Consider the following 27,584-nt stretch of genomic DNA (forward strand, 5'->3'; position numbering starts at 1 on the left):
ATAAAAAGGGCATCAGCTGTATGTGGCGGGGCATCCGCACCAAAATTCATCATGTTTTATCAACTGGAAGGCTCTTCATCCCATTTTGTCCACTGGAAGGGCACTTATATATCTGACAGGGGCATCCAGGAGGATACTTTTGGGGTCTTTTGTTTTTTTTTAAACATGGGGGCACCATTGGTCCACCACTGGTCTCCATTTATTGTTTTCTTAAAACCTTCCCAAAAAGGCGAATCCAGGATGCACGATCGATGGCAGCTGTTTCTTTTCTGCAGGCTGCTGTTTCTGTGTTTCTTTCAATCAGGCTGCTGTTTCTGTGTTTCTTTCAATCAGGCTGCTGTTTTTTTGCATTACTGTTTTCCTCATCAATCAATGAGGAGATACACCTCTGTATAGTATTTACCACTACACCCCAACAGAGATAAGAACATTTGTTGTCTTTGTTTAAAGCTAGAATCAGGTGTGAGGTCTCTTGAATGTTTAATCTTGGGGTTAAGGCAAATAATGGGTTAATAAACAACTTTTTCAGGTTATGGTTTTACTAGTTTATCCAGAAAGTGACAAGTTGACCCAAAGACAGCTGACAAGAATGTGCATCAGTCCCATTTAGCCTCCTCTGCCAAACAACAATATCATCATCCATCATGATGTTTGACTGTGGACATCGTCATCTGCCAATTCGGCAGACATCACCCAATCCTAGTAATCACAATCAAATTCAGCAGAAAAACATCTGCTGACCCACACTGTTCCAGACATTTTGACGTAATTCAGAGACCTCTTTCATCCAGGCCTTATTTTAGAACACAAGTAAATGGCTATCGGACATGGAGGAGCACTCAATTAATTGCACTCCAGCAAGAGCCTGCAGTAAGTCTCAAATTTGCTCGGCTGATGGTGATTCATCCCTGTATGCCCCAGAGGTAAGAGGTGGGACTTTGAGAACTGGCTGCTGATGCATTGACCAGTCATGCTCCTTCAATTTCCTCCCATCTTATCTCCAGGAAACAAGTACTACCAGACAGGGGCATTAAATCAGCGCAGTAAAGGTCCGTTGTAAAGATTATTCCCCCACTAACCAGAAGTGACCTACAGCTGGTGGTCTGTTGAGATAAACCACATGGATCTCTTATAACATATGAAGAAACAAATCACATCTCCTATTGATCGGTCGTTCAGTGGGATGGGCATGATTCTGTCTCTGCAAAGATCTGGCACGGTTCAGCTGCTGGATATCCGACCCTCCCTCTTGTCCCACCAGCAAACTAGCAGGTACAACAATGCCCCTGGGGGTTTTTAGCAGATCTGTTGGCAACCGAAAGCCTGTTCTGGTCTGGAAACGCTGCAACACTAAAAGAGAAGGCCAACTTCTGAGACAGAACCCCCTGTTGGGAGGCTCGGTGGTTATGTGACTTGAAATGCAAAGTTTGTTTATTCAGACGTCACTCTGAGCTTCTGGGGCATTAATGCAGCTACAGCGTATGCACAGAGGTGACTCTAATCAGCTAGATATAAGTGTCAGAGCTTATAAATGGTAGGCTCGTGCTATATAGATTCAACCACAGCCCGATTCTGTTTCGGATTTTTCACTCCTCTCTCTCTTGGGGGAACTTTGTTTAAAGGCCACATTAATTATATCTGTCTTTTCCAATATGCCACAGTGTTTAGGCAGATCTAATCACCAGTTTCAGAGAGGCCGGTGAATCGATTCTCATCCAGCGTTCTGATGAGATTTTGAAGATGAAGCCACTCCCTTCTGAAGCAGAAAAATGTCTCTCATACAAAGAAATTTAGAAATATGCTCGCAAGCAGCAGGGGCACAGAAAGGGACAGATTGGAGTATAACATATGATTTGGGTTCTGAGCTCCATATATGGATTGTGAAGAGCTCAGAGGAACATGGAGTCATGCACCTTTACCAACTGTGGCCATGGTAACGGCAAGATCAGAAGACGAGAATCAGAATGATTAAAAGCCGTGTGTGTGCATGTGTGTGTCCACCAGCCTCTGTGTTTGTAGTAGACTGTACCTGCGCCAAATTTCAAAGCCCGAGCAGAACGGGGCATTGTTGCAGGAACAGTGCCAGTGGAGCATCTCTCATAGCAATAAACAGGGTTGAAATTTGTCAGAAATTATGCATCTTGCTAGGATGGTTCAAGGCAGCATTGTTAGAGAGGAAGACAAGCTGAAAAAGACATGGGATTATGGGTACAGTCGCCTCGTATCCTTCAGCTTTAAATAATGCAGTTAGTGTGCAGAGCACTTCCTCCATTTTTTTCACCTTTTCCCTAAACACCCATATTTCCTTAGTGCTCTCCATCTCTCGTTTTCTCTTGTTTTATGTGATATGTCCAACGAAACAATTTGCCCCTTTTCCCTCTTAATTTCAGTCTTTCTCTGGACAGAAATACATACAGAGAGGTACCAGCATAAAGGGTGTCGTCCAATCACTACTGTGGTTGCTCATGTGAGAGGAGGCAGCTGCAGATATCTCTCAGACTGGTTCATTCAGTCTTTTTCTCCCCTCCCCCATTTAATCCCCATGCTTCAGGTCTGTAGGAGGAGTTGGAGATGGTAGAACCGAGAGGCGGATTCTTTTTTTTTCTGTCCTCCTTCCATATTAACACCAGAAGCAATGAACCAGTTTTGGACCCAATAAGTCTGTTTACAACATGCTCTGCTCTAACCCACAAAGTGTAATATAACCTGCGGATGCAGGATGAGGTAATATCACAACAAGTAGGAGCACCTGTCCTGTGTGGCACAGCTGGAGTTGAGAGATGCCCTGCCCACATCAGCATCTGGAGGCATCAACTAATGTTTTCCTCCTTAAGTCTGCAAGCCCCAGTGTGTGTGCTCCTAAAAATCCTGCAGCAACGCCCAGGGACCGCAACCACAATCTCCCTCATGACTTACCAGGTCTGTTTTCTTATATCAGATCTGCAACAAGGAAGAAGCACCCAGGAGTGCAGCCAGCCACCAGCAAGGAGGATTTAACAAATCCTATCGAGCTGCACCAAGAGTTATATTTACCAGCCATTCATGAGTGCATAATCACAACACCAAAGCATGCTGTAGTAAAATCAATGCAACAATTCAAAATAAGAAGGTAATCAACTCTGTGAGCACCTCTTCATGAATGACAGGAGCATTCTGCTGCAGAGCAATGTTTTCACTGAGACATGTTTTCCATAAAACAAAGGAATCAATCAAACGTTCATTTACATAATTTGTACCTCACATAGGTTAATTAGCAGCAGCTCCATGCACACTGGGCTCCACTGCACACATTCACAAATGTTCCTTTTACATTCAAATGACTCAGTAAGTAACTGCCTCATAAAGACAAAAATGTTTCCCATCAAATTAACAAATAGAAGCAATGAAATGTGTTCCCTCATCAGTGATCATTACAATCCTTCTCTCTTGTGAATGAAATGCTGCATTCATTCAACTTGTAAATGAGAAATTCTAATGCACTGAGTCACTGGCCAAACGCAATATCCTCACAGAGATTTTAGCTTGAGGATGCAATGTTTGAAAATCCTTCGAAGGAGATGATTTATCCTACCTGAGAATCCAGCCCTGCTCTCCTCTCTCCTCTCTCCTCTCCTCTCCTCTCCTCTCTCTCAGGAAGCTGTCAGAGGAATGATGCGGACTAAATTTCTGTGCGGCGCTCGGATCCGAGCACAGAGTCAGTCATTGCGCATGGTGCCTGTCACCAGAACCCGTGCTTTTATTTTTTTATTTTTTGCCTGGAGGAGTAGTCTATTGCTAGAGGCACAGCGGACCTCCACAATGCGTGGGAACTCGTCTTCTCTCCTGCGTGGAGGAGGATGGAAAGCCCTTGGTACCCTGGGAAGGAAACCCCTGGATCTGAAGTGATAACACTGATGCTTTAAGTGGACAGTCATCACCTGATGCGATTGTCTTCCTAACAGCGCATAGTGTCTAAATTTGTCTCATCCTCCATGCAGCCCCATTGACAAGTAATTTTTTATGCTTCATGATGATGTATTGGCTGTGGTAATTTGTAACTGTGCTTTATTGCATTTTAACATACACATAAGAACAAGATCATATGGTTCTTTTAAGTTTTATTCTCATTTGAATGCAAGGGCTTTTAATAGTATTGTGTGACCATTCTATTTTTATCTTAAGTCGCTTTGCTTTTGTTTTGTGATCATTTTTATGCCCCATAACTATGGACCTGCAGAAATATTCTATTATTTTCCAGCAACAAAATAAACTACAGAATTTACCGGCACTTTCTTTCTAGTCACACGAATTGGGTTAATATATTCGTTTGCGGGAACAATTTTATCTCCAAAAAATAACCACTGAATTTTTAAGTGTCTCAGTCATAAGAGCATACCTCCACTTTAATTCCTACTGTGGAGACATTGCGCCATCTAACGGATTAAGTTTTCATTGCAGCAAAGAAAGGAAGAACTGCGTCTCTTTTGCTGTGTTACAAGACAGATTTCCATGTAATATAACTGGGATCGGTACAGAAACATACATTGTGAAAGCATTTTGGTTTTAGAATATTATATGTGGAGGTTTACGTTATTTTTCTATGATTTTCAGTGGTTATAATGAATGTTTGCCACACCTACACACAGGAAAAGCCTACGGGTGAAACAAGATGGTGCATCGTTCGTACTTCCGTATTCGCGTCCTTCATGAAGACTACTCAAATTGGGAAAACGTGCATTCTGATACATGTGATATAAGCAGACATATTATATATATGTTCAATTTACTGTTAGTAGTATGTATGGGAGATGCAGATATTCCTTAAAACTGGTTTTAGCGATGTTGTTTAACGAAAATTTATTTACGCATGTGCAATAGGAATTAGCTGCTTCAAGTCATGGAGGATAGCTATCCTGTTAGCTAGCTAATGAGGTAACTAGTTGGTGTTATTTATGATTATTTCGGACTTTTGCGATATGTTAAGACAATGAGCAGGAAGTTAGCGTGAAGGAATTACCATTCTGGCTAGGATACGGCATGAACTATCTTGACATTGAATCTTCTTTGGTCACGTGACTGAGTTTTACTGATGTGGTCACCTGATTTGTTGTGTTTCTGATAAAGAAACATGGCTGCCCACCTATCGTACGGAAGAGTGAATTTAAACATTCTGAGAGAAGCAGCACGGAAAGAGCTTCGAGAGTTTTTGGACAAATGTGCAGGAAGCAAGGTAATAAACATACAAAAATGTGAAACATGGCTGAAACTGCGACGGTGATCCAGAGAAGTGAATGGGCAGTAAGCTAGTCCCTTCAGCCTCAACGTTATCATGGAGCTGTCAATGGGCGACATAACTTTTAAAATACATAAATACTGCTGGTAGTGTGAAGAGAGAAATGTTTTGAGTGTGGATATATTCAGGCTCACAATATAGTTAGCTACATGCTCATCTGCACGTTGCATAGTTTCCTCAGAGTGACTGTATATCAGTTTCTTATTTGAGTCATTAGCTAATTGCTAAATCATTGGAAAAACCGACAGCAAACATTTCCGCATAAATATATTTTTTCAGATCTTGGCACTGACATACATCATTTAATTTACTTTTTCTCCTTAGGCCATAGTTTGGGATGAATATCTGACGGGACCTTTTGGACTGATAGCTCAGTACTCTCTTCTGAAGGTAAGTGCTTTCTGTGCACAATTTTTTTGTAATAAAATAGTCCAACAGACTAGCAGTGTTGCCAGATTGGTTTGATGTTTTCCAACCCAATTATTGCTCAATATCAGCCCAGAATGTTGCAAAAACACCTAAATCTCCTCTATAATGAATAGTACAATCAATTCATAAACAACAGCAACAGCTTTGTAGTTTATCACATTTTTTAATTAGGCCTGTGTCATATCAAAGTTGTGCTGGATGTGCTTGCATATCTAAGAAATACAATTTATGAATATCTCTTTAATATATACTGTTACTTTATTAATATGTTCAAGGGCAAACTATGCATGATTTATCCCCCCCCCCAAAATAAAACATTGACTTATACAAAACTCAAAACATTTCTATTTGCCATCCTGGGAATGAGACTCAGTCAACAGTGAACTGTCTGTCTGGTGCGTTTACAAACAGCACCTGACGAGTCCTACTTATTTTACCTGCAAATAACAGCCCAACTTATAGTAAACCTACACAAATCCTGTCCACCCATCCAAGTCTACTGGGCAGAAACCAGTGCAATCTGGCAACGCTGTAGACTAGGTCCAGATGACATATATCTGGCATCAAAGGCACAGTGTATAACATAGATTAGGTGTTAATTAATTTTAGACATCAAATACATGTATAATGTTCATGATTGTGTTTTTAAGGAACATGAAGTGGAAAAGATGTTCACCCTCAAGAGCGGCAGGCTCCCCTCTGCTGACGTCAAAAATATCATCTTCTTTGTCCGTCCCAGACTGGAACTCATGGACATCATTGCTGAGAATGTATTCAGGTCCGTTTATTTGTTCTATTTTTAAACCCCACAGTCATTGTGCCTGTCACTTTGCAAAGCCGTCCACAGTATTTAATACTTTTGTCCTGAATTGTGCACCTTTCAGTGAGGACAAGATGCATTCCTCTCGAGACTTCCACATTTTGTTTGTGCCTCGGCGGAGCATGCTGTGTGAACAGCGGCTGAAGGAGCAGGGTGTGTTGGGCTCATTTATCAACATTGATGAGTACATCCTGGACCTGATCCCCTATGATGGTGACCTGCTCTCCATGGAGTATGAAAGTGCTTTCAGGGTGTGTTGAACTTGTACATCCCAGAGTATATAGACCATTAGAAGTATCTCAGTGTTGTTATACAGTGAGGATTAGTTTCAAATCAACAGTACCAATATTTTGACATAACTGTCATGATATTTTAACTCCTTTTTGTCTGTTACAGGAGTGCTACTTAGAAAATGACCAAACAAGCCTTTACCACACAGCCAAAGGCCTCATGACCTTACAGGCGCTATATGGCACCATCCCACAGATATATGGGAAAGGGGATTGTGCACGGGTGAGTGTGATATGAGGTGGAATCATTCTGTATGAAATCTGCTGATCAGTATTATGCTGAAAGAAACTGCTTCTTGCACATGGACAGATGATCAGCAGCAACAAGGAATATGAATTTCTGAATGAAATCCTCTGCTTGTTCTCAGCATGTTGCCAACATGATGCTGAGGATGAAGAGGGAGTTTGCCGGCAGTCAGAATCAGATCCTGCCCGTGTTCGATACCCTGCTCCTCCTGGACCGTAATGTTGACCTGCTCACGCCTCTGGCCACGCAGCTCACCTACGAGGGCCTCATTGATGAGATCTATGGCATCAATAATGGTCAGAATAAACACTGCAACTCTTTCTTATTATGTATGAATGCATAGTTAGAGTTATATCAGCATTTTAAAACCTTTTTTGTTTTATGGTATGGGTGTCTAATAGGTACAAAAACCTTTGGCATTGGTCCACTAGATCCTCTGTCATAGCAGCTGCAAAGTCTGTCCACCAAAATGCTCGTTTTTGCCATGGACAGGCTCAAGTTATTATTCTAAGTGTCTGACAACACCATGGAAACGATAGCTACAGAGATATACCTTTATGTTAAAGAACACGAACCTTTTTGTTTAACTAGAAACAACCGCTATATCGCTCTCTTAAAAGCCATCAGACCCCACTGACAGCAACAGTAACAGTAATTTTAAACTGCTCTGGTTTTGGCACATTATAACACTCCCTTCAAAGTCACACAATAACACAAACAAACCAATTGATTGAGTCAGTGGTCAGTGGTAGACCACCAGCTCCTGTGTTCTGCGAGGTAAAATTTTCATGGTGTTGTCAGACACTTAGAATAACAATCTGAGCACGTCAGGGGCAAAAACAAGTACTTTTAGTGGACGTACTTTGATGGGTACCTTTGCCCCTAAAGGATTATGTTGCAGGCCATTTCACAGGTGCAGGCTGGGGAGATCTAGTGACCAATTCCAAAACTTGTTGTATTTATTGTAATTTAGACCCCAAAATGTGTCAAAAATGTTTGAATCACCCTGTAAGTCTGCATGCATTTGTGTGTTTATTTAATATCTTCTTTTTTCTTTGTGTTTTTATTAATTGCCAGTCCTTGTTTTCACTTTCTCTGACTCGCAGGTTATGTCAAGTTGCCTCCTGAGAAGTTTGCGCAGAAGAAACAAGGTGAGGCGAGTAAAGATCTCCCCACAGAGCCCAAGAAGTTACAGCTCAACTCAGCAGAGGAACTGTATGCAGAAATACGGGACAAAAACTTCAACGCTGTCGGAGCAGCACTCAGCAAGAAGGCCAAAATAATTTCAGCTGCCTTTGAGGTTGGTCTTGCCTCATCTTTAACCTATTATTCACACAGGATAAGTATTACCAGAGGACTTTGTGTGACTTGGAAATGACCCTGCACATCTGTTTTTAGTGTATCACAGTCACACGGGATAAGTGAAGACTGTGTTCTACTCGAATTTATTGACATTATCCCACGGATATGATGTCAAGGCTCCGCCTAACATCAGCTTTTCAGAGGTGGAGCGTCTGTCCTCCAGCAGCCAGATTAATAATATAGTTGAGATTTGTTTTGCCAACTTTCTACATGTGTTAGAGGCATAGATACAAATTTGCAGCTCATTTAGATCAAGTATCAGATAGTTTATGGCTCTACTTGAGCATGGCAAGCTTTTGTTGCTCCTAACCTTCACTGTCACTCATTTTAAAAGTCAATATAGCCAATCTCACAGGAGCTGTTCAGTTGTCTGACAACAAAAAACACATGTAAAAAAAAAAAAAACAGAAATAATGTGCAGTGGAATTTTCAGACATGGCCGATTTACATGTGACTAAGATTGCAGATGACCTCCACAGTTATTTACAAATCACCTGATATCCCCAGATAATACTAGTCCTGTAAGAAGAGGTCACTCTTGCACATTGCATGCACTAAAATGATTATAATGTAATGTTCATCACAAGAATGCTAAATAGATGTAGTTGCAGTGTCTGGTACTTCCAGAGAGCTGCACTAGATCACTTCCAGACATCCCAGCAGAGCTGATCTGATCTGATTGTAATCTGTGGCATTTCACCACAAAGGTCATAACAGAAATCCATGAAGTTAGGGAAGTGATGACAATCACCTGGAGATAAGATAAATTACCAAGTAAAGTGCTTAACAAGGCCAAACATCTTACCATTCTCTCATCAGCTCAGGACTCAGGTACATTGATTTGTAATACAAGTATCAGAGGTGTTCTAACCCTGGAAAATGGTGAGCATTAGCAGACTGCTCTTTGTAAAAGTAAAATGGAAAGACGCTTTCCATTAGAAAGGTTTTCAGGAACTTAATTGATTGTACAAACTAAAATAGTTTATTGAAGAGGGGTTGAACTGTTTTATCTGCAGATATATTTAGATAAAGGAGCAGCAGCTTCCTAACCTTGTTTTTGGTTTTATTTTTTTATTTTTCTTCCATGTCCAAACCTCTTTTACATCTGTTTGAATTTACCGGTGTTCTGCATGATGTACTTTTTTTTGTAATTAAATTGGATTTCATCATTTAAATTCTGTTTTTTTCTGAGCTGCAGTATCAAACATATTAATAGCTCAGTCAGTAAAGTGATATTTTTTGTCTTTCAGGAACGCCACAATGCCAAAACAGTGGGGGAAATAAAGCAGTTTGTGTCTCAGCTGCCTCACATGCAGGCAGCACGAAGCTCGCTGGCAAACCACACTTCTATAGCAGAGCTGATCAAGGACATCACCAGTGCGTAAATCACTCCCTCTTTTCTTTTTAAACTGCTTTTCATGTTTATTTTCTGATGGTTTTATGGATGGTAGAATCCTGTGTTGTCTAGGTTTGTTATAATAATGTGGTCAAATCTAACTTATGTTTCAGCATCTGAGGCCTTCTTTGATAATCTAACAGTGGAGCAGGAGTTTATGACTGGAGTCGACACAGACAAGGTATTCTTCATCTATGTACCCATTGTTTTTCCAAAGCTAATATGTCAGAGAAATGATTCTCACATAAGTATGTACATACATGTGCTATGGTTTCATATGATTTTACTAAATTTACTGAAATCCTCACAATAATCATAAATATTTTGTTGCATTTGTTATTAATGTTTTCTGGTTCTGATTTAATTGAGTGATTTATGTACTTGATTTATGGATGCACTGTAGTTCTGATGACCATTATGTTACGATCCAGGTGAACACATATATTGAAGACTGCATCGCCCAAAAGGATCCGCTGATCAAGATTCTGCGTCTAGTGTGTATGCAGTCAGTCTGCAACAATGGCCTCAAGCAGAAGGTGTTGGACTACTACAAGAGGGAGATTCTCCAGGTAGAGTCAAAGACATAAAGATTTGTTTTTTTGGAGGTGATGTCCTTTCTGTGTCTGTACATTACTGCTGCATTAACAAAGAAAAGTAGGGGCGATTTGCTTTGTACTGTGGACTTTAAAGGTGAAAATGAGATCTTCCCTTTCTCGGTTACCTATAACAGTCAGTGAACTGTTTCTTTCTACGTAAAAAGAACTCAGGACCTTTTTTTTTTCCAGGAAAATACAAAGGATATAAAGTTTGTATGCTTTCCTGAGTGGCTTGTCTGTCTTGTGCAACATTTGCTAAAAAAAGCTTAGAAATGGAGTCTGCTGACATTGACAAACGCCCACCACAGCACATGCCTAACTTTACTTAATTTATCTATCAACATGATAACTGTCAGTCATGTTTAGTCTCATGTATGTCAGGTCATTGTCACGTGCCAATGAAGTGCGAACACAAGTTCACATAAAGGGATAGTTCAGATTATTTGATGTGCAGTTGTAGGAGGCACTAATCGATAGTGTATTAGCTGCAGTAGATGGCGGTCAGCATGCAGGGAGGACAACCAGCATGGAAGCTAAGCAGTGTACCGTTGTGCACAGGGTTGCAGGAAAAGGTATTTTTAGCTACCTAAAAAAGTTTATGATGATAGCGATGAATCAATGATCAGTCCATCAGTTATTAAGAATAATGCAAACAAGTAAAATTTAATTGATCTGCTCTCAAAGATCTGAACTATAACAGAGTTTCTTTTTGTGAGCACACTCCATGTTATCAGATATTAAAGTGTGTGTTTAATATGTAGGCCTTCACTTCTTTATATGTTTCATTGGCAAAGTAATGCTGTCAGAGAATTTGCAACATGTTTCTCTGGAAATAAAACTTAAATTGAGGAGGAACAAAATACGTTTGATATAAACAATTTTTTTGTTTTTTTAATATCAATTAAGTGATTAATTGATTAATGTTACCAATGCTCAATTAAGGAAAGTGCCTACAGTTTTCAGCCCTAGTTAGTGAGTATTTTCAGTGCTTTTCTTTGGTGCTAACCCGCCTTTTCCAGCAGGAAACTGTGTGTAATAAAAACTGCTGCCTGACTGTTTTTTAAATAATTGCTTCTTTTTGTTTTTTGTGAAGACCTATGGTTATGAACACATGCTGACTTTGAACAACCTAGAGAAGGCGGGTCTTTTAAAGCCACAGACGAGCTCAAGAAACAACTACCCAACCATCAGAAAAACCCTTAAACTGTGGATGGAGGACGCCAATGAACAGGTATGAGATTTATGAATGAAGAAACAACTTTGAGGGTTAAACCCAGGCATGCTTGACGGTTTGAGGAGGACCGCAACCTGTTTGTGTTTTTTGATTCCTGCAGAACCCCAACGACATCTCCTACGTGTACAGTGGCTACGCCCCGCTAAGCATCCGTCTGACCCAGGTCTTGGCGAGGCCCGGGTGGCGTAGCATCGAAGAGGTGCTGAAGATGCTTCCAGGCCCACACTTTGAGGAGAGACAGCAGCTGCCTGCCGGGCTTCATAAGAAACGTAAGGACCAGTAAAAACTAGGCCTGCTACTGTTTGCCCCGCTGCTCACTAAACAGAATGAAAGTAAACCGCCTCCTGCCTGCTACGTGTAGATAAGACACAGGCTTTGTCAAATGCTGAACAGCAGCAGATTGATGACACAAAGCTGACAGAAGCACTGTCAGTGTTTGTGGATTTTCTATGCATCTGTGTTGAAGAGAAGGCTAGATAACAACATACTGTGACCACCAGCGCTTTCCTTCAGTTTTCCTCCATCTATTCGTCTTGGCAGTAGGAGGTGTTAAACTGATGTGAATAATGAATTTGATTACACACTCAATTTGAAATGTGCTAATTAGAACTGCGAGTTTGAGCATCAGACAGTTGACTTGTTTCCACATGCCTGCCTTACAGTGGATTTTAAAAGGTGATAATAAAGGACTGTAATCTAGGGGGAGGGTGATTGCTAAATTAGCGTTCTCACATTTCAAAATATGGTGCTTTAGCGAAAAGGCCTTGGTCCTCTTTTGAATTGTAGTTGTATTTTGTTAAAGGGATAGTTGGGATGTTTTTTAAGTGAAGGTTGTATGAGGCATTTATCCATAGATGCTGGCCTGATCCCAGTGTGGTCCCTAAAGCCTTATAAACCCTGAACCCTCAGAAACTTTAGCTGACATCAGTTCGTAGTCTTTGAGTGTCAGAGCATGCAAGGGCTTGAAATGGTATAAACAGGAATGGGACTGTATGACATTCTTTAAAACATTTCTCTAAATGCACCTCAAAAAAGCCTTTTATTAATTCAAGCATGTTTTATTGCCAACATTTCTTATGATTTATGAGTAATAAAACTTTAATTCATTAGGTTTTACTTCATTTTATGTTTGTATTGTTTTAATTGCCTGATATATTTGCCTTATTGCTGTTTTTTTAATCATTGTCAACCATGTAAAGCACTGAAGTAATCAGTTTACTTGTTTTTGTCAAAACAGCATCATACACTGGCATGTAAACTTTGTTTTTGTTGTTTGTTCATAGTTGCTTTTCCCATGTCTGTTTTTTGTAATGCTCCTTAATTCCCTTTGGCATAGTCTGCAGAAATGCGGTCTTATGGAATGTGTTTATAGAGGGCTCGCAAAGTCTGTAAGAGAGCCCACATGGACTTCATTATTTGAAACTGCGACAACACTAAACCCTCGCAGACTTAACAGGAACACACCGCAAAGTCTGTTCAATAATTAGGGTACACACTGGGACTCCGCCAATATATTACCTACGGTAGATGGCAGTCTGCAGTCAGCACACCCCCACTTTGGAGAAGTAGCAGGACTACCAGTGTTGGAAGCTAAGCAATGTATACCTGTGGACAGGGTCAGCAGCAAAATATATTTTAATTAAATGAAAAACACATTTTCAGTTTAACTGTGCACCATATTTAGAATATTTTCACTACTTTACCTTGGCGTCAGACAGCCTTTTTGCGACGGGGAACCATTGTTATATAAGCCAAATACTGCTTTCACCAAAGCCACCAGACTCCTCCAGCAAAAACAGTAATTTTATGTTGCAGAATACAGAAGTATACAAATATACCGAATACAGCAGAACACGGTAGAATGGCAAAACTAACCCTTTAAAACACAGAAGTCAAACAGTAAGACAAACAAACTAACGGATTGAGGCAGCGGTAAACATGCAACTACGGCTGTTCATTGCTTAGCTTCCTGCACTGGTACTCCTGCTGCTTCTCCAAACTGGGGACGTGCCGACAGCCATCTACTGTAGGTAATATGGTGCTCATCATGGATAAGTACCTCATACAACCTAAACATTCAAACTATCCCTCCCGTTAGTGAGTGAAATTTGATGTTTTTACCATGTCAGAGAGAAACGAAGGAAAAGCTGAAATGTCATTTGTCATGCTTGAAGTTTCCCCTTTTAATTAACTTAGCTTTTACATTTGGAGTGACATGCATCTCTTTTTACTGTCATACAGGTCAGCAGGGGGAGAATCGGACAACGCTCGTGTTCTTCCTCGGTGGAGTGTCGTACGCAGAAATCGCCGCTCTTCGTTTCCTCTCTCAGATGGAAGACAGCGGGATGGAGTACATCATAGCCACCACAAAACTCATAAACGGTACAACTTGGATCAAATCCCTCATGGACCGGCCTGAATCTCAGACCCCCTGAGTCACCTGTACACCCACCTGGCTACATCAAACACCTCATCCATCAGAAAACCTCAGCTGCTGTTTTCATGTCTATATCAGTGTACTGCAGGTGTTTCATTGATGTCTGTGCAACAGATGTTAAACAGCGACTCTTTAAAGGTGCCCAGTGGAGTTTTCTTCTAAACAAAAGCATGTTTAATCTCAGTGTTACTGACCTTCAGACTTTGTGCGTATGCTCAACACCCAACATGAATGCATTTCCTTCTTCATAACGTGTAAAGCTGACTTTTTTTTAAAAGCATATTTTAAATCGTGCATTGTTATATCCATGTTTTCTTGCTTGCCTTTTCTGATTCTTTCCTATGCCTCTTTGTATAGCACCACCACCAACTGTGGGTCAATGGAAAGGGCAGGCCAAGAATGATAACTTTAACAATTAGATTAAGCCATTGCTGCTATTAAAGACATAAGCAAGTCTACATTTGGAGGAAATGGACTCTCAGCCTGGGGACTGTGACTTGAGTCCTTTTGTGATAAGAAAAGTCAACCTGGAGTTACTCAAAGTTTTAAGTTGCATACATTTTGTCATGTATATGCTTATTGTAACACCATCCTATCCTATCCTAGACGTCAATAAGGACCAAACGAACTTCAACGCCTAAGACTGTTTTGCAGTATGTCAGGTAAAATGACATTTCATGTGTAATTTGCAGCTTAATATTACATCATGTAAGCGTTTGATAGGTAAGTTGTTAATGACAATATTTTGTGGATTTTGATTGGCTGTCAGTGTCTCTGTCTGAACATGATCCCAACAATATCTAACAATACTCCACCATCCATCTGACTTAGATTTTTTGAAACAATATATTTATAGTCATAGTTGTCGTTCTTGGTGTGGACGGCTCTGAAAAGTGAGACCGGCAGCAGAAATGTGTGTCACGTCACCTGCAGCCTCATGGTTGTGGATGATACAAACAAAACATGGACCCACTCATAAAAACATTGCTCCACAGTGCTTCTAGTGGTCATAAACTCCACAGGGTGCCTTTAATTTTTACCAGTCCTTGACTTGCACCAAGACAATATAATATAAAGCTGGTTAATGCTACTGTAATTCTGCATCCATTTACCCTCTGGCGCTACTGTATATATGTATGTATGATTAAAATCTTTGGGATGTTTGTGATGATGTCATATATAAGACAATTAAAGATGCACTTCTTCGGTTTTTGAAGGCTTTGTCGGCAGTTTTCTGTGGCTTTTGCTGGAGTAAAAATATGTAAATAAAGCCTGTAAACCACTGAAAATACTCGATCATGTGGGAAGCCATTTTGCCTTTTGTTTAGTAGATAATTTTCTGAAAGACAGGGTGATTGTGATAAGGGAGAGCAGATGAAAGGCAGGGATGGGAGTGTATCCGTCAGCAGTGGTCCAGCTCTCTGAAGGAGCAATTAGCGCCGTAACAGGCCTCCCGATCAGCCGGTAATGGCCCTGTGCTGTCTGGAGAGCTCAGCCCACGGCAGCCCATGATTTGACAGCGCAGGACACTGATTGAATTAGGAGGCCATTTGCTCCATGTTCCGGTAGAGGATAACTGTGCTGCGGGAGGGTGTTTGATCTCCTTTTCAGTCAATACCTTCTCCGTGCCTTACACTATGAACACATGGAGACCTGCTGACAGCACTCGGATATTTTAGTGAACTGGCTTAGGTAAATCTATGTTCATTTCCTAGATGTTGATTGGACTCTGATTTAATTAGAAAATACTAATTTTTTGTTTGATGACTAAAATCCTACACTACAATTTCTTTGTTTGAGGAGCAGGTGCGCTGAAGACTTAAACTCCCATTAGGTCAATCCCAGGGGATTCAGATCCTTGTGATCAGTTATTGCTTTTTGGCTCCTCCTCTGCCATAGGGGCTAGAAACGCTCAAGGCTGCACACACCAACTTGGACTTCAGGGCTGGAAGCACAGGAGCCCACTTGCTGATCAGCTCCTGTCCTGCTCCAACAACACCAAGGTATGATTGCTATTGTTTTTTTTATTTTAGAAAGTATACAATGAGCTTGTTTGTGATTCATGCACGTTTAATTTTTCTCCATTTTTGCCTTTACCAGGACGAGATATTAATGTATTTTTAGATAAGACAACAGGCGACACTGTACTGATGTATCTTTTTAAATTAGACATGAAAGTATATTTTTTATTAGCATCATTTTCTGACAAACATGTTTCATATATGAATTTGGCTATAACTGCTGCAGCCCAATGAATAACCACTTTTTCAAAAACATACACAAATATATTCAGTATGTCTCCCTGAAAAGTAGAATTGCAATAGTTGGTTGATTGATTAATTTGTTGATTGAAAGAAAATTAGTTGCAAACTATTTTGATAATTGTTTAATTCACTGTTGAAGCAAAAATGTCAAACATTTCCTGGTTTCAGCATCTTAAACATGAGGATTTGCTGCATTTCTTTATACTTTTATGATGGTAAATGAAGAGTTTGGGGGTTTTGAGCTTTTGGTTGGACGAAATAATTTTTAAGACATATCTCTAGTCTCTGGGAAAATTATGATTCTAAGAATATGTCATTATTATTTTACATTTTATAGAAGGGCCTGACGGATACTGGATGTTTTGGACTGATGCTGATACTGATATTAAGGCATAAAAAATTCTGATATTGATATATTTGCTGATGTTCTTTATACAGAATATCATCCAGAATATATATCAGTATATAGAATCTATCCATGAACACTTGTGACAAAGATATGTAATAGATGCAGGATAAATTACAGTTTACAATAAACGTTATTGTATGAAATGACATCTGGCCACTCAGTCAGTAAACTTTTGCTGGTATTTTTTTTATAATAATTACATTTAAAAAATACAAAGACAGCTAAAACATATGCATGAATGAAACCTGAACTAAGAAAAAGGATCACATGTGCACAAAATGATGCCTATAAAGGTAACAAATAAAAACAATCTGCATTGTTTTCTGTTAAACAAAAATACATTTATAGTCACATATTGGACAACATTCAAGCTCAACCAGCCAAAGGATTGCCTGAGGAAAGCTAATAAATCTAGAGTAATTTTTCATGCAAAATGCCGGGGGAAAAAAATACTGCTTTTCTCTGTTTTATATCATCTTAAACTGAATATCTTTGGACTGACAGAACAAGACATTTAAAGACATCACCTCGGACTCTGAAAAACTGGGAAGGACATTCTTCACTATTTGTGACATTTTACAGACATTGCAGGTCTAGATTAAAAATGACAAATAACTTTTTTTTTACATTAAAAAACTTTCTAGGAGAATAGTTTGTTGGTTCTACTGCAGAAAGAAAATAGTTCCCATATGAAACTGCTCACAACAAGATCTGTGGATTATCTTGAGTAACTGGGTCATGATTTCTGGAGAGACTAGTTTTGAAATTATATATATATTTTTAAATATAAATATATGAGTATATTTTGGTGCTTTGAGCCTCACAAGCCGAGTGCACCAAAAAAAACACAAAAGGCCAGAAGATAAAATATGTATTTTTGATTTTTGGGTGAACTGTCCCTTTAATGATGAACCCTGACATATATGCCAGTACCAATATAGACTGATATAGCTGTGATAGGACAATATTGGGTTGATAATATCTATTTTGTGAACCAAGCAACTGATCAATTAATCATGAAAATAATCAGCAGATTAATCGATAAATGAAGAAATCATTGGCTGCAGCCCTGTAGAAATATCAACAGAAAGGTGGATGCTGAAGATGTTCAGCAGTCTATATTGTTTGTGGCTGTACACAAACAAATCAGATCAATACTGAACCCACTTAGTGCAATTAACAGATAAATTATTAATTCTGCAGCCTCCTCAGCTTCTATAAGGCTGAAAACAAATTGATTTGCACCTCTACAACAGATAAACTTGAACACAATCAATAATACATAAAGCACTAAAAAAATAATGTATTTGCTACTTGAAGTCATTTTGTATTATATTCTGGAATTTGGCGAATGTGTGTTTGCAGAATGGGTCGAGGTGAGAACATGGGACACCTGACTCAACCTGGTCGCAGGCAGAAGACACAGCAGGAGCCTTTGGATGTGGAGCCTTTGTTCATCCGCTTCCTCCGGACGTTCAGGGAAATCCTCAAGTTTGTTCTCTTCAGCTACACGGTGCTGTTTGGTGCTTTGCTGCTGGCCAGATGGACCACTTATTTTATGGTGGGAAAGTAAAAAAGGAGACCCGACTGTGGAAGAATGAGCCTGTTCTCGGACTTGGAGCTCCTTAAAGACACAGACCTACTTTGGATTTGTGGTCCGTGCACTTCCTATAAATCATTAATGTCTCCACAGACAACAGTAACAGCTGGAGTGATCGTGTCTGCTTCCTTATTTGATTCGCACTCTGCAGTAGAGCTCACAGCTTTTGTGCATCTTTATAATTATCTAAACAAGGTGTTGCAGGCATATACAGCAACTCCACAGTGAAACTCATTTTAAACGAGTGAGCTTGCATCAGATGTGTTTGTTGGCGGTGCTTAAATGTGCAATCTAGAAACTGCGATATCTCCTGTGTTGGAAAATGACCACAATGAAAATGTAAAACATGTTTGTATAGCTGTGTAGCATATAAAATCAGTGTATTCTTGATTGATAAAAGCTTTAAAGTTGTTTTTTTTTCAAGGGAAGCACATACAAGGTTTGACAAGAATGTGTAAATAAGACATTTCAGCAGTGCCTATGTCATCGGAGACTGTCCCAATGTCTCCTGGGTGGATTAGTGAAACAATTATGATTGGTTCTGATGGGACATTGTGTGTCTGGGAAAGCTGAGTCATCAGGCAGGGAGGGAGGGACATTCCTGCTGCTCCAGGCTCCCAGAGGGCCTGAAGAGTCCAGGTTTAAATTGTAAATATGGGTGGCAATACTGTATGCACCACCAAAGCACAATAAACACTTACTTCATAATCACGAGGCCCTGTTTTGTAGAGTTAAAATCTACTCATTTCAACTTAAATTGTTCTTTGCAGAATTTTCCTAAAAGCAGTGCACATACATGTTAAAATAATACGTCTCAATCATCACTTCTGACCCACCAGAAGTGTGTGGTGTCGTCTGTTTCTGCAGAGACTCTGCCATCTCCTTCTATTCTCTTATCTCTTCATTATTTTGCTGTGGGACACTTGGGACCAACCAAGACCCAAGAGTCAGTATTTGACAACCTGGGAACAAGACTTAATAATTACAGTTTTTTCTTTTTATGATTGCTTGCGCACTAAAATTAAAAAATAACACACAGTTAGTGGAACCTGACACTCAAGGAGCAAAACCTCAGCCCAGATCTGCACAACCATAAGCACATTCTCAGCCTCACGCTTTCTTGTAAAACACTACACACACTGTTTTTCAAATCACTAAACACACTTCTCTACGTTAGACACAGAAATCTAATATCATGTTACTTCTTTGCCCTTTCAAAGCACTCAAAGTACAACACAGTTCAAACAATGGATCAAACACGGCATGCATGGATGAATTGTCTGATTTTACATTACAGAGAGAAATAATATTTTCATCAGTGTGCAGCACTGTTATGTGTTGTGTTTAATCCATATATTCATGTACTTTACCCGAACACAGTGGTTTCCAAATTGGGGGGCAGAGCCGCTGCAGGGGGGACGTTGAAGGCCAGGGGAGAAATATAGAGTGAAACAAAGTTGAATGAATATGATTTATGTAGGGGAAATAAACAAGTAAGTTTACGGATTCTATCCTTCTAAACTTTTTTTTAGCAGTTCCTCCCCAGATTACCATTAATGATTGATAAAAACTGTGAGGTTAGGGGGCGCAAACTTTGTTCAGCATATGAAAGGGGGGCTTGCCAGAAAAAAAGTTTGAGAACCACTGCCAATGAAAAGCAATGTCCCAACTTTGAGTCTGGTTTGTGACCTTTCCCTCTCCATAGTTTCTTTGTGTCTTCTGCTGGCATCTTATAACAGCTTCAAAATGCCCCCAAAATGATTACTTTTTAAAAACTAAATAAGACTAAGTCTAGACTTGACATAAGTGGTTTGACTTAAGTGATTTTCCTTGGGTATTGCAGTCAGTGCCCGCGGTGAGCATTAGCTTTATGAACAATGTGATAAGAATTAATTGCTGTTCACTCCCAAGCTAAGTGATTGGCTTTGTTTGTTAATCCACTGTTTAGTTCAGCAAATAATATGCGTTTCCTGGCTTCAGTGTCTTCCTCCATTGCTGTAATCTTGTCTTCAAAAATGTTCACTTTTCTCTTTTGGTCCATGGCTGTTCCTGACTAACCCCTCATTTGTGCTGCATTATATAAGGGGGGTTGCTGACTGCGAGGCAGTTGCTGGCAGTTTTAAGTAAACAAGATCAATGGTGCGTAAGTTACAAATAGGCTTCTTATATTCAGTATTTTGTATGAAATGAACATTAGCACGCTTTCGGAAATCTTAAAGCTGTAACGTAACATTTCTGCAGTTTGAAAACGCTGGACTGAGGGTCTGAATCACACATGTATATTGATAACTTCCATTTTGCCAGAAAAATTACATTTAATACCTTTTTTATATTCCCTCAAAGTTACAGGTCAATATAGTTGTTAGTTCCATATTAAACTCCTTTAAAGTCACTCTAAAGTTACTACAGACATTATATGAGTCTGGACAGATATTGATGTAAACTCCAACTTGACTGGTTGGTGGAGACAAACAAATGTGAGGCAGTAAATCTATTTTTTGATAGTTCTGTTTTATGTGCCCATTGACAGCTGACCTCTCTCTTTTCTTAACCAGCAGCAAGTGATCAACAACTGCTTCAGTTTGATCAGTTTCAGCTCAGGACATCGTATGTGGGGGTCATGTTAATGTTGGCAGAACTTTGCAAATCTCCACTGATTGCATGTGACAGTTGTGGTGGCATTGCAGTAGGTGCTTCACCATATGTTGGCTGGAGGGGATCTGCTCTTTACTGAGTGCACTCCTCTAGTTTGATGTATGAACAAAGAGTAAAACACTCCTTTGATGTGTGTGTATGTATGTTTTGGGTAGTCTGTGTTGACATAGTGCAAATATTTTGATACATGTCAAATATATTTCTAAGACATTTCTCCTGTGTTCAGTAAAAGAGTTTTTAAAAGGTTACATTGAATTTAAGGGTACATACATGAGGGGGTCTCTTGTCCCTTGTAAGAGGTTCTTGGCTTTGAAAAACTGAGAAACCTCTGGTCTAGACCATTTGTCTATTTGTCTCTGTTGTTTTTTCGGTTACAACAAACACAACCGGCGGTGACCATTGGTCCAAACTGACCCCCCCCCAACCTTTCCCTCATCTAATTCCAAAGGTTCCTGCAGACACACTATTTCTGTCTGACTGCCATCATGGTGAGTTTTTAAACTGTTAAGTTACAACATTGTTTGTTGGTAGCTGTTTTTGGGGTTTGACATGATAAAGTAGCGTAAATCATGGAGGTGATTATAAAAAGTGATGTTTACCAGTGGATAAAAGTCATATTTAGTTTTGACTCATCATGCTGAGATGAAATATTAAAACTATGATGTTTGTGTCCTTTTTCTTGTGAAGAAATATTTGGTCCTGGTTTTGCTGCTATGCGCTCTGCTGTCACTGTCAAACGCTGGATGTTTTGTCCCAAAACGAGGTAAACACATACCACACACACAGAGACGTACAGCATATTTATGGCCTATACACACAAAAGTTTCCATATCAGAACAATATCAAAAATTAACACATGATGTGATATCATGACTGTGCTGAAAAATATGTTTTTTCTTTCCAGTCTCTCCGACGGATAAGCCCATGACCCATTGTCAGGACCATGTTGACGGCACATGGCATGCTGTAGGATCTTCATGGAGAAACAGTCAATGTATGGACTGCACTTGCAGTGGATGTTGCTCTGCGTAAGTACACAGATCACAACTTGTTCATTTTTAATGGGACAGTTTTGACACATCAAATTGGGACAAATTATTGGACATAGAACCCAATATCATTTACACATAAGATTTTCTTAAAATCATATTTCATGCATTGGGCATTTATGAAAACTCACTGATCACAACAGTTTTTTCTTTTGGGAACAAAACAAACATTCTTCCCTGCTTTTTCACTGCATATTTTTTTTGATTCTTTTATATATATTTTTTATTTTACCTTTATTGTATTGGTATTCTATCACTCACCCGTTTTTTGACCTGTACTTTTCTGAGCTGCTGCAACACGTGGATTTCTCTGGTGGTGGATCGCTAAAGTTTATCTTATCTTATCTTTTGGGAAATGTGGCAGTCAAATAGTTTGGTTCATTTTTAATTTGATTTGTGGTCGGCAAAAACAGCTTGCTCACTATGATCTGAACTAGTCAATATAACAAACTATCAAGTTAGCCAAGAAATTATTTTAGTGAACATAAAAAATTATATTTATTAGCAAGTGCACACTCAGCTTGTGGTGCTCAAAGCACCAAAACATATACTTGAAAACCCCAACAGCAATTGCTTTTCCCAGAATTCATGACCCAGTTACTCAAGATAATCCAAAAAACTTTGTTGTAACAAGTTTCATGTATAGGAACATGTTTAACAATCTGCAGCCAATGACCGTATCACTGCACAGTTCTTTGTGTTGATATATTTGACATTATGAGTTTGGAGCACAGTGAACAAAGAACATGCATGGATAAAATAAGTAATTTAATAAAAACGTATCTTAAAAAAGGCACAATATGCAACATTTTCCTTAAAAAACAATATAGACTCATATAATCATAATCCCTGTCAGTCATCACTTATGACGCTCTGCATGAATTTCCTTTATTTCTCAGTATTCTGCTGTGCTCAGGATGTTTTACCAAATAAAAATGACAGTTCTTCATGTCCTGGGAATGAAACTCAACAATCAGCTAACTTTTTGGTGCGTCTCCGAACAGCTCAGACAAATCCTCCTGATTCCACCTTTAACTGTGTGTTTACTGTGTGATTGCAGGTATTCAACCCCCACGCGGATCCCTGATGACTGTATGACAGTGTTTGACTTAGAGGCGTGTGAATACATAGCGCACAAGAAGGACGACCCAACTGAACTCTGTCCAATTCTTGCTGGAGTAGGAAAGTGAAGATTTTTTTGGTTGATGTTATTGAACTGATGGGGGGAGAGAGACTTGTAAATGAAAATCAAATACTGGCACAAATGAAATAAGAAATAAATCATAGGCCTATGTTTCTTCATTACTGACTTCTTTTTGTGTAACTGTTTGTACGTGAAAGAGGAGAATTTCTTTTTCAGGAAAATCACGAGTCCTCCACTGATTTTAAACATAAAAAAATCAGTTAGGCCTGCTTGTCACAACTCAGGATGTGTAAACTATGGTAAAATGTCTTCTGTGGCTCAACAGGAGGTTTTCCAGACTTTGAAAAAAATACTCCAAACCATAAGCCTTTACACAGGGTTACTTTGGGCTTTTTTTTTAACATAAAGTCAGGATGAGCCAGACTCTTGAAAATCCTCAATAGTCACTGCATGTTAACATGAATCTATGGATGGACCCAGTTTTTCCAAAATAAGCCACCTGACAGTAACTGGATGTTAATAAGGAATTCAGAATGAGTAAAATTAAAAGCCCCATAGAATAACTGTATCTCAACAGGACACAAGGGACAAACCTTGCATTTTTCTAAATAAAAGCCCCAGACAGTAACAGTCTCTCAACAGAGAACTCAGGATTGTGCAGTTTTAATGATGCTTTGCCCCATAGATAAAAGCCCCCTGTATCTTGACAGGAAGCTCAGGATGAGTCTTGTTTTTCAAAATAAATGCCCCTAAGGGCCGCTGTATGTTAACAGAAAGTCTATCTTAAATGGAAAATCAGGATGAGGTTGTTGTCTCAAAATAAAATCCTTAGAAAATGACTATTTTGTGAGTTTTGTGAGATCTGATATAAACACAAAATATTACTTTGAAAAGCCTTTTTATGGCTCCATGACAGCAACATGAGTTAAGAAAAGAGGGTCACACTCACAGATAAAATGATTTCATGAGCTTTTACTTAGCACACTAAACTTTTCGGCCATGCCACCTTCATCAGCGTGATTTATGAACGGTGAAGAACCTGATGTCAACAGTGATGACAATAGTTGTTGTGTTTTCTTATGTGTGTCAGTTATGTTCATTAACAATGTCTGTAAAATCCAGTAGAACATCTGTGTGGAATTGTGAAGTGTGTCAGAAAGATGCGGAGGTCACTCTGTGTGGCTCCATTCTGTGTGAGGTCACCAACATTTGCCCTCACCTGGCAACTCACCTGACGTTTAAAACAGTGGCTGAAGACTTGTATGTGCACACAGTGATGAAGGCCAGATGGCCGAAAACGTTTTGTGTGTTAAGTAAAAGCTCATAAAATCATATTACCTCAGAGTGTGACCCTCTTTTCTTAGGACATGGACATATACAACTAGGATAACGCGCAGGAGGCCAGAGCGCAGTTGTAACCGTGCACTTGGATGCATGCTGACGGCAGTCATGACCACAGGCATCATGTTGTCAGGTCATCCCATTCATCCCATTCCCAGATATGTCAAGAACGCCTCTCTTCAAACTTGATGCAAATGACCACTGGGACTCAAGAATCAACTGATTAGATATTGGTGGCCAAAGGTCGATGTCACTGTGACCTCATGTCCATCCCGTTCTTGTGAAGGTGACATCTCAGGATTACTTGGGAGGGAATTTCTTCAAACTTGACACAAATGTGGTCAGTGGTGGTCAAAGGTCAAAGGTCATGGTTACAGAGGCCTCATTAAATACATTTGTGGCCATGATTAAAGAATTCATACATTAACTTTGACAATATTACAAACAAATATCTAATAGGACAAAATGATGAGGTGATGACGTTTTATATCCAAAAGGTCAAAGGTCAACTTCACGGTGACTTCCTAATGTTCAGTTCTCTATCAGTCTTCTGTCCTCCTCTTTAACAAAATGGTTTCTAGGTGAAGACAGCAAGTTTCTCATTGGAAATTATTCACTGGAATCACACATGTATACTGATAACTTCCATGCAGTAGAACAATAAAGGACACAATGGACAGGCATACAGACAGCGCAGACATGAGATGATAACATAAAGCAGTTCTGATGATGTCAGGAAGCAGAAATTAGGTTAGCTTAGGTAGTTCGTGTGTGTGTGTGTGTGTGTGTGTGTGTGTGTGTGTGTGTGTGTGTGTGTATTTGGATGTTTGGATAAGAGGCAGAGTAGACTTGGGTAAATGACATGTGTGGCATAGAGAGGGTAAATGTAAATTACTAATTTTGTAATGATTATATAATGATAAAATCATTCGCTAACAGCTAGGCTTGGATTTGAAAAACTGAGAAACCTCTGGTCTAGACTATTTGTCTATTTGTCTCTGTTGTTTTTTCTGTTACAACAAATACAACCGGTTGTGACCTTTCCAGTAAACCACTGGAACCAACCTTCCTCTTATCTAATTCCAAAGGTTTCTGCAGACACACCATTTAAAAGACAGACACCTTCATTAAAAATGCAACATATCTGAAACTCTTGCTTAAACACATCACAAACCAGACAAGTCTGACTGCCATCATGGTGAGTTTTTAAATTACTGAGTTATGAAATTGTTTGTTAGTAGCTGTTTTTCTGTTTTGACATGATGAAGTAATGTAAATTATAAACGTGGATGTGTTTATAAAATGTGATGTTTACGAGTGAATAAAAGTGATAATAATTAGTTTCTACTCATTTTATGGGATGGACCTAAAGTCATGGTGGTCAAAATGGTAACAATTTATGTAATCAATAGAGATTACAAATGCATGCTGGGACACATATCTTGATTCAGTATACTGAGATCAAACATTAAAATGATTATTTCTGTTTCTGTTTTCCTATGAAGAAATATTTGGCTCTGGCTTTGCTGCTATGTGCTCTGCTGGCACTTTCAGATGCTTTTTGCATTTCTAAGGCCGTTAGACCAGGTAAAGGAAAAAAAAACAAAACAACCCAAACTGTACACACACAAACATACAGTAGATTTATATGCCCAAGTTTCGTCATTGAACATGTCTGTGCTGAAAAGTATTTACTACTTTTTTATGTTTTTTTTTACACATGCAAGTTTTTTATGAGAACAATATCAAAAATTAACATGATGCTACATTATGACTGTGCTGAAAAATAGTGAGCGCTTTTTCTTTCCAGTCTCTCCGACGGAGAAGCCCATGACCCATTGTCAGGACGATGTTGATAACACATGGCATGCTGTAGGATCATCATGGAGAAACAGTGCATGTATGGACTGCACTTGCGATGGATGTTGCACTGCGTAAGTACACAGATCACAACATGCTCATTTTTAGAGGGACAGTTTTTTGTTTTTTTTTCACATCAAATAATTGCCCGAAAAATCACATTTTTCAATTTTTTTAAATATACATATATGTTGTGGGGGGTTTTTTTGGTAACATATTTTGATACATCAGACATTTATGAAAACTCACTGATCACAACAGTTTTTATTTTAGGAACAACACAAATATTCTTTATTGTGTTTTCATTGCACTTTTTTTTATTTTCTAGATCTTCTACATATCTTTATATCTTTTATCTTTATTGTATTGGCATTCTGTTTATCACTCACCCCCTTTTTCTGCCTGTACTTTTTTGAGCTGTGTTGGATCAATAAATTTTTATCTTATCTTATCCTAGCTTTTGGAAAGTCTGGCACATTTCAAATGGTTTGGTTCCTTTTAATTTTGCCATGTGGTCAGCAAAAACAACTTGGTCACTATAATCTGAAATGGTCAATATAACATACAGTTAAGTTAGCCAAGGAATTATTTTAGTGAAAATCAAAAAGGACACTTATTAGCAAGCGCTCACTTGCTAATAAGTGTTTGCAGCATCCAAGCGAGGATAATACCTGTGCCAGTGCCTGTATAAAAAACCCTATTCAAATATCTCAATTTCCTCTCTAAATTTATTTTACGATGAATTTTCAAACTTGAAGCTACAGCCTCTTGTCCATGGATAAATTTGGTTGACAGTTCTTCATGTCCTGGGAATGAAACTCAACAATCAGCTAACTTTCTGGTGCGTCTCCGAACAGCTCGGACAAATCCTCCTGATTCCACTTTTAACTGTATGTTTACTGTGTGATTGCAGGTATTCAATCCCCAAGAAGTTCCCTGATGACTGTGTGTCAGTGTTTGACTCACAGGCGTGTGCATACATAGTGCACAAGAAGGACGACCCAACTGTACTCTGTCCAATTTTTGCTGCAGTAGGAAAGTGAAGACTTTTTTGGTTGATGTTATTGAACTGATGGGGGGAGAGAGACTTGTAAATGAAAATAAAATACTGGCACAAATGAAATTTCAAATAAAGAAATAAATCATAGGCCTGTGTTTCTTCATTATTGACTTCTTTAT

The 27,584-nt window shown here is 39.2% G+C and overlaps 3 protein-coding genes and 1 long non-coding RNA gene across 4 annotated transcripts in view; 3 read left to right on the plus strand and 1 right to left on the minus strand.

The window, feature by feature from the left end:
• LOC146319965 (rabphilin-3A-like) overlaps positions 1 to 3,843 on the minus strand; it is a 29,700-nt gene extending 25,857 nt beyond the window's left edge. Inside the window, exon 1 of the mRNA XM_084728085.1 lies at positions 3,572 to 3,843. The gene's annotated coding sequence lies outside the window, so the exon portion shown is untranslated. The remainder of the gene's footprint in view (positions 1 to 3,571) is intronic.
• A 1,208-nt stretch (positions 3,844 to 5,051) lies between these two features.
• On the plus strand, positions 5,052 to 15,299 carry vps33a (VPS33A core subunit of CORVET and HOPS complexes). Its single transcript, XM_084728086.1, has 13 exons — positions 5,052 to 5,209; positions 5,597 to 5,662; positions 6,352 to 6,479; positions 6,586 to 6,772; positions 6,918 to 7,034; positions 7,180 to 7,354; positions 8,165 to 8,358; positions 9,671 to 9,797; positions 9,930 to 9,997; positions 10,248 to 10,385; positions 11,506 to 11,643; positions 11,747 to 11,915; positions 13,888 to 15,299. The coding sequence occupies exons 1-13, from the start codon at positions 5,108 to 5,110 to the stop codon at positions 14,079 to 14,081; spliced, it is 1,803 nt and encodes a 600-aa protein (XP_084584212.1). The 5' UTR covers positions 5,052 to 5,107; the 3' UTR covers positions 14,082 to 15,299.
• Positions 15,300 to 15,816: 517 nt separating this feature from the next.
• Positions 15,817 to 19,046, plus strand: LOC146319967 (uncharacterized). The gene is made up of 2 exons (XR_014771457.1): positions 15,817 to 16,086; positions 18,122 to 19,046. It is a non-coding gene; the product is annotated as an uncharacterized LOC146319967 (long non-coding RNA).
• Positions 19,047 to 25,605: 6,559 nt separating this feature from the next.
• Positions 25,606 to 27,552, plus strand: LOC146319968 (beta-microseminoprotein-like). The gene is made up of 4 exons (XM_084729450.1): positions 25,606 to 25,743; positions 26,051 to 26,132; positions 26,356 to 26,479; positions 27,319 to 27,552. The coding sequence occupies exons 1-4, from the start codon at positions 25,741 to 25,743 to the stop codon at positions 27,446 to 27,448; spliced, it is 339 nt and encodes a 112-aa protein (XP_084585576.1). The 5' UTR covers positions 25,606 to 25,740; the 3' UTR covers positions 27,449 to 27,552.
• Positions 27,553 to 27,584: the final 32 nt, after the last annotated feature.

The sequence above is a fragment of the Lutjanus erythropterus genome, chromosome 10, assembly GCF_056507025.1.
Source record: "Lutjanus erythropterus isolate fLutEry1 chromosome 10, fLutEry1.hap2, whole genome shotgun sequence".
In the NCBI taxonomy this organism is placed as follows: Eukaryota; Metazoa; Chordata; class Actinopteri; order Lutjaniformes; family Lutjanidae; genus Lutjanus; species Lutjanus erythropterus.

What these genes read in the sequence shown, in the direction of transcription:
- vps33a (XM_084728086.1), top strand. Translation starts at nt 5,108, where the DNA reads ATGGCTGCCCACCTATCGTACGGAAGAGTGAATTTAAACATTCTGAGA. An exon ending in ACAAATGTGCAGGAAGCAAG is followed by an intron (nt 5,210 to 5,596) that starts GTAATAAACATA and finishes TTTTCTCCTTAG; the next exon opens with GCCATAGTTTGGGATGAATA. An exon ending in ATTGCTGAGAATGTATTCAG is followed by an intron (nt 6,480 to 6,585) that starts GTCCGTTTATTT and finishes TGCACCTTTCAG; the next exon opens with TGAGGACAAGATGCATTCCT.
- LOC146319968 (XM_084729450.1), top strand. An exon ending in TTCTAAGGCCGTTAGACCAG is followed by an intron (nt 26,133 to 26,355) that starts GTAAAGGAAAAA and finishes TTTTCTTTCCAG; the next exon opens with TCTCTCCGACGGAGAAGCCC. An exon ending in TGCGATGGATGTTGCACTGC is followed by an intron (nt 26,480 to 27,318) that starts GTAAGTACACAG and finishes GTGTGATTGCAG; the next exon opens with GTATTCAATCCCCAAGAAGT.